Here is a 16,223-nt window from a genome sequence, read left to right as displayed (position 1 = left end):
AAATTATTTCATAATGAGTCTCTTTCATTAGTCAACCGTCTCCTTTAACCTGAAGAACATAATCGTGGGTAGCTAAATTAGGGGTTTTATTTCAATTTTTTTAAAGTTTCAGTTTAATAAATTATACCAGACAGTCTTTATTTACACATTTTCTTCCTTCATTTACTTTCGAATTCAGTATTTTTTTTTTCGAGTCTTTATTTCAAGAAAACTTTAATCTTTGTTTCACCTTACAATATAGACAATTTTTAAGCTTACCCTATTTCATGTATACTTACAATTCGTCCGGGCAATTAATGGGCTGTGCTAGTCTGTAGCCATCCCTGAGATACACCGCCATTTCAAATGGGTCTACCTCCACATAAGGCTGTTGGGCTAGCGTCGTCAGTTCCCATAAGAGAACACCAAATGACCACTGCAAACATACAACAAAGTTATTTATTGTTATGATAATATAAGTATAGAAGGTTGATCGGGTTATATCCGACCGATTTTACAAGTATATTTACTCTATGCAAAGGTGTTTTATTGGGGTACCAGCATTACGGACAATCGCTCGATATCACAATCGTTGGAGCACAAGTATAAACATTCCATTCCATATCCCATTCCTCTCTACATAGTTTTCCATAGGCTAGTAAGTATATGTTATAAACCTTAGTTTAATCTTGGCACTACCAATGGAATGATACTTTGTGCCCACCATAGTATGTTTCTTGTAACCACTCTCCTAATCGTATATATATAGGATGTTAATGAACTATACCGACAAATTGTAAGAGGATTTCTCACATCAAAATAAAAGAAAAAGTTCATATGGACCTACGGCGAAAAGTGCATAGTTTCAGAGCTAGGGCTGTCCAAAATCGCAAAAAAAGCTAAATTTCAACAGACCCTATTTCGAATTTCAGAATCTGTGGATGGTGGTTCTTATCAGCGTAAAGGAAGTCACACATACACAATCCAAAGGTGCATATTTCATCAATTTTTAATATTTGTACAGGGTATTCCCTACAGGGTGTAGTTCTCAGATATGTCCTCAATAAAGTTTTCAGATATATCCTGATTTTAAGGATGGTCCAAAGTAGGCAGGACGTAAGCCTTCTCTTGGTAGTCCGCGTTACAAAAAATACCTAGGCAGTGCACGAGTTAACAGTACAAATTAGCAGAAATCTGCTGACCTCTCATCAGGGTTTTCTACGGGAACGACATAAAAGAGAGTAACACAGATTCCCCAGATCCCCCCATCATATTATGATAAAACTGGAGGGATGATATGGCGGTATGTCATGCAGTTTTGTACATATGGATGCAGGTGTTATATCGTACAAATGAGGGATAGATTGGGAATAGGATGAATTCCTGAAAGTAGGTAGCATTCAACTTTACGTTTTTTGTCCAACCTTACGTACCTCTCGTAACCAAATACGGTAAAATTTAAATCCCTGATTTCTCAGCACTGGTAGTAAAATTCGGTACGTTTCTTGCCACAGGTGTCAGTATTAATTGCCCGAATGTTAGCATTACGCATGTAGACTTCATCCAATGCCAAAACCGTCTTCCATCGTGACCTCACCAAGTGTCTTTCGTACAGTTTCTTCTACACTCAGCAATATAGCGCAGAAGGAGGATATGAAACAGGATCTTACGTACGCGTCGCAGGCCTGCGAAGAACACAGTGTGACGATGAATGACTTCGCTGACAGTGGATTTGACCAGATTTGATCTCTAGACCAAGGGATGGATTCCCCTGGGCTGCCAGTCGACGTGGTTCGCAAAGCATCTCTGGGATACTTCCGCTGATAATCTTGAATAGCATATTTTCTTGTCGATTTTTTCTGCATGGACCGCAATTGTGTTTGCCTCGCCACATCTTTAGCTATAGTCCCTAGCTAAACCACTTTCCCGACACTGATTCACTATTCGGTTTTACGAAATATGTGCATAGAACAGCGCCACGATGATCCTACCCAATTATGGTTCACTTTAGGCATTGTTTCACTAGTACCAGCTCGACACTTGCAAGTTGAACGATGTGCGTTTCATGTTTCTGGAGTAACTACATACGTGACAGCAGCGTTACCAAATCGGTCAGATATAAACAGGTCAATCTGCTGTGTATATATACCAGAAGGAGCTGATAAGTTCTCGACCCGACCCCCCTTTCGCACATGTCATCCTGAAATGATTCATTCCATTTGAAACATTGATCTTTTCTAAATTTAAGTGGCAGCTAGGATTATCGTAGCACTAACGGTTTTCTACGTTATAGCTCATTGATTGAACCATGGTTCGGCCAAATGAGAAATTCACCAAGAAGGAGTTGCGAGATGTCACAGTTCTCCCTGCAACGGAAGTCGCCGAAGGAAATCCATGGATGCATTCTAAACACATCGGGTGTACATTGCCCTTCATACTCCACTGTGAAGAAATGGTGCTCATACTTTAAGCGTCGTGATTTTTCAACAGAAAATAATGAAAGAAGTGGGGGACCAGTGTTAGTGTCAACTCTGGAAACAGTGGATAAGGTTTATGGTCTGATTTTGAGTAACAAGCGAACTTCACTTCAGGCGATACTCGCATACACATATACTCAAACACGTGTCTGGTCAATAATCTGTGATCAATTTGACATGCACAATGTTTCAGAGAAATGGATACCCAAACGTTTGGACACCAATGAGAAACCCAAACATGTGACATCTCAGTTGATTTTGTGATATTTTGCGAACTCCATTTTTGAGAAGGACGATTTTTTGAATAGAGTTTTCACCCAGGATGAAAGTTGATTCCACAACTTCGATGCTGAGGCCAGATTGCTTATAAGATTTCTTTGCATTACTAGCACCTCTGGTAGGAATAAAAGGAATCGTGTAGCGCTCTCTTTGAAAGTCGGTGGAGGAAATCAAGTGGTTACAAAGAAACATATATGAGAAAAGCGAGGGGGAGTATCTATTCAGGGGTGCAAGGGAATGTAAAAAAATTTCTAGTTTTCTAGTCTGCTAGATCTAGTTCAAAATCCTGACCTAGTAACACTTAAATATAAAAGAAAAGGGTTAAATTCTTGAGACTTACCACGTCCGAAGCTCCAGAAAAGCTCTTGTGGAGCAGACTTTCCAAGGCCATCCATTTAATTGGTCTATTTTCATTGTCTCCGAGGCAGTAATAATCACTCGGGAAAAGGTCTCGTGATAGAGCGTTGTCAGTCACTTTAACACGAAGTTTTTCGTCCACCCTGTAACATAATAACACACATTGATTTTATATAGCCACATCTTTGTTGAAAAGAACAACTTGAAAGTCAGATTGATTATTATTACTATTATTTACTTTGATTAGAAGTAAAATATTCCCTTCAAACCTTACCAATCTCACTCAGCTTTAACTTCAAGCTGTCTCACGTCCCCGCACCTCATCTCATGTTTAGGTATCTAAACTTTTAACCAACTTTAAAGCCCATGAGAGTGTTTGAACTTAAATTTTTCTATAGATTTGAGACCACATAGAGTCTGGAACAAAAATATCACATCTGCTACATCTCTACTTGTAAATATTTAAAGCAATGGTTCTCAACCTTATTTACCTGGTGCTCCAGTTTGCAAACCCTGCATAGCTACTCCACTCCTGCGCAATAAAATAATAATAATAATTCTCATTAATATATATTTATTTTCAGCAAAACTTCTGTATATCATTGTAATGTATAATTATTATGGAACCATAGTTATTCAATAGTTAATTTCTGTTTTTCCGGTATTTAATTTAAGACCTCTTTGTTACAACATTCATAATGTTTCAAATTTTTTTAAAAATGCAGTTTATTTCTGTCAGTAATTCGCACCCCCTTGCTTGCTCTTTACGAATTCCAGGTTGGGAACCATTGATTTAGAGAAAAAAAGTAGTAATATGAGAAAAAGCTCTAATGTGGAAAGCACTATAGTTTTCCTTTATACATGATAACGAAATTCTTTGTTTGTAGAATTACAGCAATTTATTCCATCATAACAAGGGAATATTTGCGATTTTGTTAAGAAGCATTTTGTAATAAAATGAAAGTGGTAAATTATTAGTAGGGACCGAAAGTTATGGAAAAAATCCTGTTATTTACGAATGCCCGAAGACGAGGCTTAACATAATATATGTTCATTTTGGGTCATTGTAGGCCAGAAAATGGTGGATTTTATTTGTCTTTTTTTTTTTTTTTTGCCTTTTTCGGCGTTATTTCATTTATTGGTCTTTTTTAAAAGCTTTTAATAGGTCTTAACGTCTTTTTTTATTTTTTGCTCTTCATCTTTCGTCAATAAATTTATTGGTCATTAACTCGAATCCCACCACCTCTTAAACATCTCTTCTTTAGTAAAGAAAATTCAAAAGATAAGACATTCTTCAACGACTGGACTGATAAGACCAGATCTGCAACAATCATAACTCAGAGAAGGAGGTGTAACAATGTCCTCCAGCAAGGGCGGGGTGAACTTGGGGAAGTTTTCTTATTTTAGTTAGTACTTTAGTTTGTGGAAGAAGGACAGACCGTTAACCTACCAGAAGCTTGTATTTCTAGAGCATTATATCCATTAAATATGTAATTCTAATTAAATTGGGTTATTTTAAAGTCCTTTTTCCCAGTTTTTAGGTCCTTTTCTTAAAAGATATTTTTAGGTCTTTTTATAGGTTCTTTTTAGACAATCTTTAGGTCTTCAACTTCCGAGCCCTAATTATTAGACACTAGTCGTTTCATCCAAGGGATTAGGATTTAGATTTCTCGGCTCTTGGCATCTATGGTCATATTGTAAATCATGCGATGTACACTCATGTCCAAAATTATTGTCGCATGTCTATAAATATGTTGTTGCAGGAATATAATTTGATAACGAATTCGTCCGGTATTTCTTATAATGTTAATATGTGTATAATCGGCAAAGACATGTATGTGGCAAATTTCGTGTCAAAAGAGCAATAAATAAGAAGAATAAAACGAAAATAAAACTTTCTTGTCCATTCAGCAACATTCTGTTTTACTCATTCTAATTTTCGTATTTATAATTCTTTTCCTATGAAATTTACCACAAATATACATTTCCCGATTATATACATAGTATCAGTGTTAAAAGTACCTTGCAAAACAATTATCAAATTATATTCTTACAAGAAGACAGTTATAGATATGCGACGATCATTTTGGACATGAGTGTACACTGTACACTATGTCAAAATCATGATTAAGTAAAATTTCCAACTGTTTATATTTATTTACTTATTTTTTTTAAATCAACTATTTCCTGCTACACAAATACGTATTAATGCTCAAATCTAAATATCAATAATGGTAGTATGCTTCGTGTTGGTTAATGGTAGTAAAGCTTGTTATTTATTGCAATGTCCTACAGGTAAACGATAACAACTTTCTGTAGCTTACATACTGTGTTCATGTGGTTTAGAACACAAGAAACCAAGAAATGGACTGTATTGGCTTTTAGTGCTCTTATGTTCTGGCCAGCCTATAAAATAATGCAGGAAAGTACCCATACCTCCTCTCCCGATAATTCCTTCAATCAACCACAGTACATAAACACACACAGCAACGACTCCACAAAACAAATGCAATGACTCCGTCAGATAGATTATACTGGCTTATATTATGCTTGACGTGGCATAAATACTAATGGCTTCTATGCCGTATAATAATCTTGTTTACACTTAATAGGTCCTTATCTTAATACTAACAGCAAAGCACTCTCATTTTCAGTAACATCAGTATCAATTTTGAAATACAAGTAGGTAGGGAGGTAGGCGGCGAATGTAGCAGAGTATCAATATTAGGAATTGGCTTTACTTATAGGCTGAGATGTAATTGAACTTGGACTTTACTACATTATTAGTTTGTGACAAATATATGTTTTTTTCTGTGTTCGAAATGTCAAGACGCCGAGAAAAAGCGCTAAGCTAATTTTGATTGATTATTTTTAACATCTTATGAGCGAATAAACGAAGTACATCCGCAGACAGTAGCGTACCCAGGAATTTATTTCGGGGGGGGTCCAAACTAAATATGAAGCTATTTTATATTAAAATTGCTAAAATTGCCCTAAAATTAGGCTAAATTTTTAAAAAGTCGAAATTTCGGGGGGGGGGTCCGGACCCCCGTGTCCCCCCCCTCCGTACGTCCCTGTCCGCAGACAAAACTACTTTACGGTACACCATGGACAGTGATGATTTTAGGGATGCCCCGGGAGCAATTATCCTCCCCGGAGCTACGAAGTTTCTCCGCAGGATTATGTCTTCTATCATCCTCAATATGGATTTCCAATACTTTCGTAGTACTACTTTTTCATCCCCAGTGTGTTGAAATTCCCTCTCCCACCAGGGAAAATGTTATGAAATCATCACTGACCATGGATAAGAAGATCTATACATTGTAATATCCCGCACATGGCTCTGTTTACTAACAACCAACACATTCTTAAACGCTAACCATGTACTTCCTACTACGAATTATTACAGAGGTAGACGACAGGTACACAAGTGACGCTACTGGTCACGTGAGGACGAGGGAATATCAGCACCACCGTAGCAGCTATAAAACCAGGAGGACGACAGCAACTACTGTCGGTATTTGGTTGATCATTTTCACTCCTTTAGCTTGATTGGAGCTCTAGGAGCTACCTAACCCAAAACCTGTAGCTTACTCGGAGCTCTTAGGCATCTTTGCCTGCTCACTTAGTTTGCTCGGAACTCTGTGGAACTCCTAACCTGAGTCACATAGCTTTCGTGGAGTGGGTGGAGCATTGGGGATCCTAAATCCACTCCACTTAGCTTGCTCAGAGATATGTGAAGACTTTCCCCTATACTGTTCGGGCTTTGGGATACCTCTCTTTACCCAGTATAGGTAAACTATTTATAATTGAATGATTTTGTATTACACAATTTATAATAAGGAGATTTTTATAATAATAAGATTCGGTAGTGGGAGAAACATTCCCTTGTATAACTTTGCTCTACCTATACCTACATAAACAGAACTTTATCAATCTAAAATGAGAATCACAAACAGTATTTTGAACTTACACGCAATTCCTTGTGGCCAGGTCTTTGTGGCATATCTTGTGCTTGTGTAAGAACATCATTGCAAGAACAACCTGAATTGCCATGTCTACGATATCTTGCGTTAGAAGGGTATACTGTTCTTCCCCTCGCAGGCGACAGCTTTGAAGAAATCTAGAAAAAGACAGATATATGCATAAGAATTGAATGAAAACACTCTATCAAGTTTCTCTATCTTATAGACCATATTGGATTCTACATTCGGAACACTTTAAAAAAAGTTAGGTCTAATAAACTAAAGAAAAGTATAAACAATAAATGTTGTATATTATTTCAAATAATAATAATAATAATAATAATAATAATAATAATAATAATAATAATAATAATAATAATAATAAAGTTTTCTAGATTTTAATAGAATTTGTTTTCAGAATTTAATCGAAAATCATTTACGATATAAACCTTGATCCACCTCTCCTCAATGCGCTTGATTCCTTTGTTAGATACTTTCTGCTTACTAATCCGACAGATATATGGCGTTACATATATGGTTTCAGGCGACAGCCAATTCACTTGTAAAATTCTTATCCAGTGAGTAACTTCAACACTTAGTTACCAGTTTTGAAGTGATTAAAAAACTATTGTTGTTTTACTGTCGTGTATTGTAATTCAAACTGATACTAAGTTCTTCTACAACAAAAGTTCTCGAACTTTTCCAGTCACTTAATGCCACCAAAACATATTAAGGGTCTTCACTACAGCGAAATTAAACTACTGTTAATTTTAGAGTTTTTCTGTAATTTCTTCAAAACAAATAAAAATATTCAAAAACAGAAACGTAGTGAACTAGACAATACGATTTTGCATCTGATACCGTTATCACAACTCATCTATCTGCTTTCGATTTGCAACTGTAGATAGATTTAGCATTTTGTGCGGGTTCTGTAAATAGCGGCATACCAAAAGCAGATAGGTGAATTGTGGTAAAGGTATCACATGCAAAATCGTATTGTCTAGTTCACTACGTTTCTGCTTTTTGAATATTTTTATTTGTTTTGAAGATATTAGAGAAAAACTCTAAAATTAGCGGTAGTTTAATTTCGCTGTAGTGAAGACCCTTAATTACATAGCCACCCCCCCCCCACACACAGAAAATAAAAATTCTGTGCACTGGAACCCAGGGCATGGATTCGATGTATTATATGACACAGAATCCAAATTTCGAAACCCCAAGACGATCGACAGTGTCATTTTTTATGGGCGAAAAACTAGCGATTTTGGACAGAAAGAATACACGTAACATAGCCATTTAATAAACTAAAGTTCTGTGCAGTGAACCCCAGAGTATCTAACGTCCTGGGCTTTCGAAGTTAAATTTCGAAAGCCCAGGACGATTGACCATGTCAGTTTTTTTTTTTATGGGCGAAAAACTTGAGCGATTTAAAATAGGAGGAACACACGTCTTTCGCGGGAAGCTAAATCGATTGCAAAAAAACTACATTTCGATATCTCTTACCGATTTTGTTCTACGAAAATTGTATTGAAACCGGAAATAGTAACTTTTTTACACCCTGAATCGATTGAAGAAAACCGCTTGTCGTCATATATTAAAATTTTTGTTCAGTGTCGATAAATGTTGAAACCGGAAATTGTTAATTTTAACAACATCCGGTTTGAATAGAGGGTTAATGGACAAGACGAACTCTACTTTTGGGAAGCTGAATCAATTGCCAAAAAAAAAAAAAAAAAAAAACGCATCTCAATAGCCTATCTCTTACCGTTTTTTGTTCTATAGAAATCAGTATTCAAACCGGAAGTAATAGTATATTTCAACCACTTCCGATTTTGTTAGGGTTTGTGATGGTATGTTCTCTTGACACCCTGAATTGTTTGCAGGAAACCGCTTGTCGCTATCTAACAGCCATTTCGTTCTATGGCGGTAAATGTTGAAAGCAGAAATAGTTTACTTTAACCACTTCCGGTTTGAATAGATAGCTAACGGAGAAGGTTAAACCTATCCTTGGAACAGTGAATCAATTCCAAAAAATCGCATTTCAATATCTCCTACCGTTTCTGCTCTGATACATATCGATAGACAGACGAACGGACGAACAAAGCCGGTCTATAAGGCTTCCGAAACTTATGTATAGCATAATTAGGAAGTCTAAAACACCTTAACGGCGACCCATGGACAACTTCTCTTCGTGAATTCAACCGTGAAGGAAAGCGACCCACCAGTTGAGAATAACTGACCTGGAAGAATGTACTTACCGTTCTCGGACGAAGAAAACTACAAAATCCACATATTTGAGTGTTAGTACTTTTTATATATTGGTTTATCACACATACTTTATACATATTCTATATCAGAATAATTATTCTTCCTCCGAAATGAGGGCATTATGGCTCAGGCTCAGTGATAGATTGCTCACTTCTGGTACAAAGGGTCCCTCGTTCGACCCCAGACCACGAAAGTTTAATGATGGATAACATTGTGTCCGTGAGTTTCATCCGGCTTTTCCCCGTTTTCTCCTACACTTTCATTCCACTAATTATTTCACAGCGATTCGCTCTCACTTGTTAGCCGCGAAGCATAACCGTGAGATATTAAATACAATGGTTCATTTCAGTTTTTAATCCGAGGGTATATTCTGAGTATACATTCTTTGTCTCAGGAATATGAAAATATATTCCTAAGACAAAGTAGATCAATCAAACAGAAGTAGATGTATCCCCTACTTTGTAATTCTAACAATTGAACTGTGTTCATTTTCCCCATTCACCTTTTGATATAATACCCCATGAATACTCACATTTCTTTTGGAGTTACTTTTGCGCCATCCCTGTACCACACATTATTGTGCATTTATGAAATCTGAGACTAAAATTAATGGACATTCTCTTCTATCCGACTTCAATCCGACATCTTCTTGAGTTACGGTTGTTTCTACGTTCTTTTCGACAAATTTTCGGCTAATCAAATGCCGAAAGGAGGCATTTCTACAACTATATTGGTCTATACTTGTTATCTTATCTTGATGTCATGAATCACTCCCTAAATATTGTCGGTGCTATTTTGAAACACCCTGTATATGTATATAAGGGTGGTTCTTATTTTTCGAGTTTCGAGTGCTCTTTTCCAGTCTCATTCCCTAAAATGGTTCTTTATCAGATTATATTAATCCACGGGGAATGGTAGTTCAACTGAATAATAATATTAATGGGTGCCTCAAGCAATCTCACGTTTCAAAATGTATTTACAATACGCAATATGAGAAAAAAAGTACCTCGTAAGCTTGGAAAGACAGATCTAAGTTAATAAACATATATTATGAAGGTAAAAATTATTAAATGATAGAGAGAAGTTGGAAATAAGGTCAGATGTGTGTTTGTGGTGCAAAATAATCTCAAAATAATATGTCACATCACCCTCTTCCTATTACAAATTTTGGACCTGAATCCAAGATGACCGCCATGGTGGCACTTTACAGTAATACGTACAGCAGTTCTAACTATATTACTCCTATCCAAGACATAGTGTCACTAACTCTAGCTGTCTTACACTTACGAAGAGAGAATAAAATATATATATATAGTAGATGGATGGGTAGATATAACTCTCTTAGGAAACAAACGACACAACATAGACTAAAGCAGATTTATTACTCGATATCACAAGTGACAAGTAGAGACCTACACAGCATCCTAATACAAGGCGGTGTGACAAAATTGGGTAGCACTGCGAATATCTTGGAAACGAATTATCCAAGATAGATGGTTATCAAAAATGTATTGGGAAAGTCTTAATACAGCAATGGATCGACAATTGTTGATAACGGTATATATGGCTTTCAAATATAAATAACCCTCACCACTGAACTCAGTTCTCATTCTTGATATCTGAGCATTTGAGATTAAGAAATAAACGCTTATACCTTGTTCCGATTTACCCTGTAGTTGTAAAAAATTTTAGAAACAAAGATAGTTAAATAAATTTACTGTTCCTGGTTATAGCTGGATAAAGTTTACTGTTATGTCTGGGTATAGCAAACGGTTTTGCGAACTCCGGTTTTGCGAATATTTTAATAACCGGTTCTAGCGAACTGGTACGAACCGGCTGAATAGCACCACTGCCCGTGCACTCAGAATTTGAGGTTGCCTAAAGCACTATTTAATATTATTCAATTGAGCTATTTTTTTTTCTCATGGTCTACTTCGCTCTGATATGAAACCATTTTAGAGAGATAAATAAGCTAAAATAAAAACTTAATTTCGAATATTCGTTGTTCATATCGCTAAAAAGGTTCTCACAAGTCAGTGAATGACACTTCACGATATCTCATTTAAGAAGAAATTTGATAAACTTTATATTATTGATTGTGAATAAATCATCAGGGCAAGCATTTACATAAGGTAAGAGATAATTTATTTTCATAACAATGAATTACTATCACCATTTTCCGAAAGTTATTATTATTATTTTTTTAAGTAAATATGATGAAAACCAGGGGAGATTATTCTCCCGAAAGACTCTTAAATTCTCATGATAGTAACCTCCACTAAAGAGACATCTGGTACAGAATTTTCTCACTTCACTTGATTTGATTCTACAATTACTCACTTTCTTTTCATAACATTCCTTTGATTAGAAATACTATTATTGTGCGTATAAATAATAATAATAAAAACTGTTAATACAAACCTCGTTTTAAATGTATATAATATTTACACCCATTAAATTTCAGTGGCACCAATAAGGTGTTGTGGCTTTACGTTTTAAGCATCCTGCATTAGTGGTCGAACAAAATGAATGCTAATTTTCAAAATCAATCGAGTCCAATTTTTCGAAATGATTTAAAAAAAAAAAAATTCAAACCCATGTTGTTACATAAAAGTGTTTAGATATTTTCATATATTAGGCCTAATAACAGCAGTTTCTCAAAGTGTGGGTCGCGACCCATTGGTGGGTCACGAGAAGTTTTTCCTTTTAATTGTGAACATTTTATTTTGATGCAGAAACATATGTCGTAAAGTAAGTGCCATTCAGAAAATGAAAATTGAAAGCGTTTGTTAATGGGGTGAAGAGTAAGTGGTTACTTAGAACCCTGCCCTGCTGTACAGTCAGTAGATATGCTGGGTTAAGATGGAAAGAGAATGGCTGAGTCAAAATCTGTTACGGGGTAGGGCATTGCGTTGAACATGGTGTTAGCTCTGTGTTACCTTTATATGAAATATATATATATATATATATATATATATATAGAAATATAATTTACAAACTTTAATTGCTTTGAAATAACACCATAAAAGTAGCTGGGGAACAAAGTACTTTTTAATATTTAATGTGGGTCGCGGTTGCAACAAGTTTGAGAACCACTGAATTAGAGAATCATCATCATTATCATGTGTAGTAGTATTCTGTCATTATTGGCAAGTCAGTTGCCGTAACTGAGAAGCTTCCATGCTCTACATTCTGTAGCGAACTTCGTTGTCATGTACAATTTCTGTTTTGATATAGTCTGTAGTAGTCTCCTTTGCCCCCTCCCTGTCTTTCTTGCCACCATACCCTCTAACAAGTCCCTCATGATACAGTTTCTTCTTAGCCAATGTCCCAACCAGTTTCTCTTCCTCTTCTTAATAATATCTAAAATTGTTCTTTTCTTCTCCATTATTTCAACACCCTCTCATTCGTTTTCCGCTCGACTCAAGATACTCGTAATTTTCTCAATTTCTCTCCACACAGGCCCGTATCCACGGGGATCTAGGGGCGCCTGGCTCCCCCTAAAATTTTCACGGTAGGCTTGCAAATGAACTATAATATGGTTGGGCCCCCCTAACTTCTACCGGGCCTCCCCTACATTTTTGGGCTGGCTACCGGCCTGTCTGCACACTCACATTTCGAAAGCATCCAGTGTTTTTTTCATCACTTTTATGTAATGTCTATGTTTCTGTCCCATGCATCACATGAAGCTAAATTGAAATATAAAACTGAACGCCATACTTACTTCTTTAAATTTCCTTTGTTCATATATGGATAAATAAGCATAGGTTGTCTTTGGTTCTCTATACTAACTCCCAAAATAGGTAGAAGATTCTTGTGTAAAAGTCCAAACATCATGGTGCCTTCCGATAACATTAGAGACATTTGGAATTGTGAGGCCTGATCTGTAACAACAACAAAAAAATTATCCATTAAAAATAGTACTTAATTATACAATAGAGGTATAAAAAACAAAGAACAGTTGAAAGACGAAATAGGTATTAATGGATAGATACAGAGACGCATCCACGATGAGGTCATTCGAGTCCGGACCCCTGCTCCAAAATTTCGTAACTCAACACATATTTGTATTCACATACTTTATCAATAAAGCTATACTTGTTTAGAAGGGAAATGATTGATGTAAAATGGAAATTTGATCTTATATTTTATCTGTACTTATTCTCGTATAAAACATCTAGTTCTATATTTTTTTCTGAAAATATAGGTGGAAGTATTTTGCAATTACTTATCGTCTTTTCGGCTGCAGAATGATTCTCATTCAAAACTAAGGCCTGTGACAAACATCTTGGCATTTCAGCTAAACGAATAAAACGCAAGGTCTGAAGCGACGTTGCCGAGCGTTAAAGGGGTGTGGCTATGGCTAAGCAGACGAACTACAGTGCGATCAGGTAGCAGAGGATAGACGTGGATGTATATAAACTAAACATGGCAATACCGCTGACCTCTCATTTGCTAGCAGCATTTAAAGGGAACTTGGAGCGCCGCCTTCAAATGCCAAGATGTTTGTCACGCTGTTACCAAGGATCTTATAAAATAGAGGATCTGCCCTTACAACAAAATCTTGAAGCCATACGCCACAGTTTCGCCACCCATATTCTGCCTACTCCGTCCAATAGGATCGCAATGTTTTGAGCCAATAATTATGGCGGAAACGAAAGTAGCCAATCTGACGATGATAGAAACGAGAGTAGCCAATCAGACGTGCCGATGCTCGGTTGCCTTTTGGCTTCACCGATTTAATAGGGTGAAGATACTTATGGGCAGATCCTCTATTTATAACATCCTTGATACTTACTGTCTTGTAGTAGTTGGACCCCTCCAAACAAAAAAATCTGGGTGCTCGCCTGATGTTAGACTTTGACCTGCTATAAAGGAGTGTGAAATGTTATGTACTGCGGGCTTTCAGTTCCAGAGTAATTAGCGGTCAATTTCTGAGACATGTATTTGAAAACAAAAAAGTGATACACGGAACTTATCCGATCAGAATAAAAGTTGGCATAAAACTTGACCTGCAATATAACCGTGTGAAATATTTTGTGATACACGGAACTTATCCGATCAGAATAAAAGTTGGCATAAACTTGACCTGCAATATAACCGTGTGAAATATTTTGTGCTGGAATTTGGTTCGAGAGTTTTCGGCATGAGCGTCATATCAGATTTTGCTTGGGAGGAAAGACCCCTTGATATAAGTAAAATTTCGCGTTTTTCACTGGTTTACTACTATTTTATTGATAAAACCTATATAAATCTCAAACTCAGCCCCCCCCCCAATTGACGCCCCTGGTTTTCGGCAGTCATATTTTGAAATATATTTTCGAAAACAAACTATGACTCATTCAGTCGGAAATTCGGAATCAAACTTATCATGGTATTACAACTTGACCTGCTTTATTAGAGTATAAAATATTGTTGCGGAAATTTTCGGTTCCAGAGTTATTTCTGGTCAAATTTTTATTCATATTTTCCAAACCGAATAAAGCTCATCCTATCTGAATCAAACTAATTATGATGGTAAAATCCTGATTTGTTATACAAGAAATTCATATGCGGAGTAAGGAATTGTCTTCTGATGGGGGGGGGGGGGAGACTGGGGGGAAAACTTTCAAAACAACCGTGGCATTTTTATTTTTTATTATCTTATAGGTGGAATTTTTATTTTTTTGTCAAAAAGTTTCGGGGGAAATGCCCTCCATAACTCCGCCTACGACAAGAATGGGAAATATTATGGTATGTAAGCTTCTTTTGGTTTATAGTTTATGGACAAAGCTCTAAAGTAATACATTGGGTATTATAAAAAACGTAATAAATACTATTTAAATATCAATTAAGCGACCGTCTTGAACAAAAAAAAAAAAAAAAAAAAAATGAAGGACAAAATTTACGACGATGCGTATTCTGCTAGTCAAATTTTATTGTCACTATAGTTCTATCTAGAACATCCTATAATAAATAATATTATGCATATGCGTAAATGAGAACCACACTATTATTATTATTATTATTATACCTGAAACTGTTTTAATGAACACCTCTTCTTCTCTGTCCTTATCTTCATTCTGATAAACACCGCGATAGATGCGGCCGAACGTCCCTTCTTGGAGTAGCGTTCGCGGGAAGATCTTTTGTCGTGCCACCGACAGATGGCGGATGCGTTCTGCTGGATCCGTGAGACGTGGATCTTGCAGAGACATCTGTGGAGAGAAATAGGAAACATTAGTAAGGTAAACTACCGTATATTCATTTAAAATGAGCAGAAATAATCGCTAAAACAGATGAACAAATGACTCCGGACAATGAAGTAACAAGATTCAAATATTTTATACAAATATCGCATTAGTGTAGTAGCGAAGCAATATCGGCTGGTAATTGGGGCTATGAATTGGAAAAAGAAAATTTTTCAGAACATTTTTTTTTTGTCCGATTAAGTTTATAATAGTTTCTCAGAATGTTATTTTAGAATAATACACAGTGCGGCAATTAGGTATCGAGAATGATTCTTTTCTTTCTTTCTTTTTGCAAAGTTAGATCCTTTCTATTTCAAGTGTGTCCTCGGAAAATATGTGAAACACACTTCGGCCACACCCCATCTCTCTCCTACGAAAAAAAAAACTCTTTCTTTGCTTTGGAGAAAGAACCCTGTCCGCATCCAACTATTGAAGGATCTCGGCCACAGCAACTATTCTCTCCTCTTTCGAGGGAGGTATGAGAAAACACCAATTGACAGCAGCGCTAGCAGAGACACACTTGAAATAGAAAAGACCTGGTTTTTGTACGGATGTTTTTTCATAGTGATGAATTTGGGAGTGACCTTGGGAGCACGTATATGAATTTCCAGCTCGACAGGTCGCCAGTGTAGCACTTGACGCGGGTAAATATAGACTGATGTGATACC

At 36.4% G+C, this 16,223-nt stretch overlaps 1 protein-coding gene across 1 annotated transcript in view; it reads right to left on the bottom strand.

The window, feature by feature from the left end:
- The window catches only part of LOC145684056 (tyrosine-protein kinase RYK-like), a 33,038-nt gene extending 17,499 nt beyond the window's left edge, over positions 1 to 15,539 (bottom strand). Inside the window, exons 1-5 of the mRNA XM_081755896.1 lie at positions 15,339 to 15,539; positions 13,050 to 13,209; positions 7,066 to 7,215; positions 3,076 to 3,235; positions 279 to 415 (exon numbers count right to left, since the gene is read on the bottom strand). Of these exons, the coding sequence (XP_081612022.1) occupies positions 279 to 415; positions 3,076 to 3,235; positions 7,066 to 7,215; positions 13,050 to 13,209; positions 15,339 to 15,522 (791 nt within the window). The 5' untranslated portion in view covers positions 15,523 to 15,539. The remainder of the gene's footprint in view (positions 1 to 278; positions 416 to 3,075; positions 3,236 to 7,065; positions 7,216 to 13,049; positions 13,210 to 15,338) is intronic.
- Between the last annotated feature and the right edge of the window lie 684 nt (positions 15,540 to 16,223).

Source organism: Thermobia domestica, chromosome 4 (assembly GCF_964235325.1).
Source record: "Thermobia domestica chromosome 4, izTheDome1.hap1.1, whole genome shotgun sequence".
Classification (NCBI taxonomy): Eukaryota; Metazoa; Arthropoda; class Insecta; order Zygentoma; family Lepismatidae; genus Thermobia; species Thermobia domestica.
This window is presented reverse-complemented; position numbering and strand designations above follow the sequence as displayed.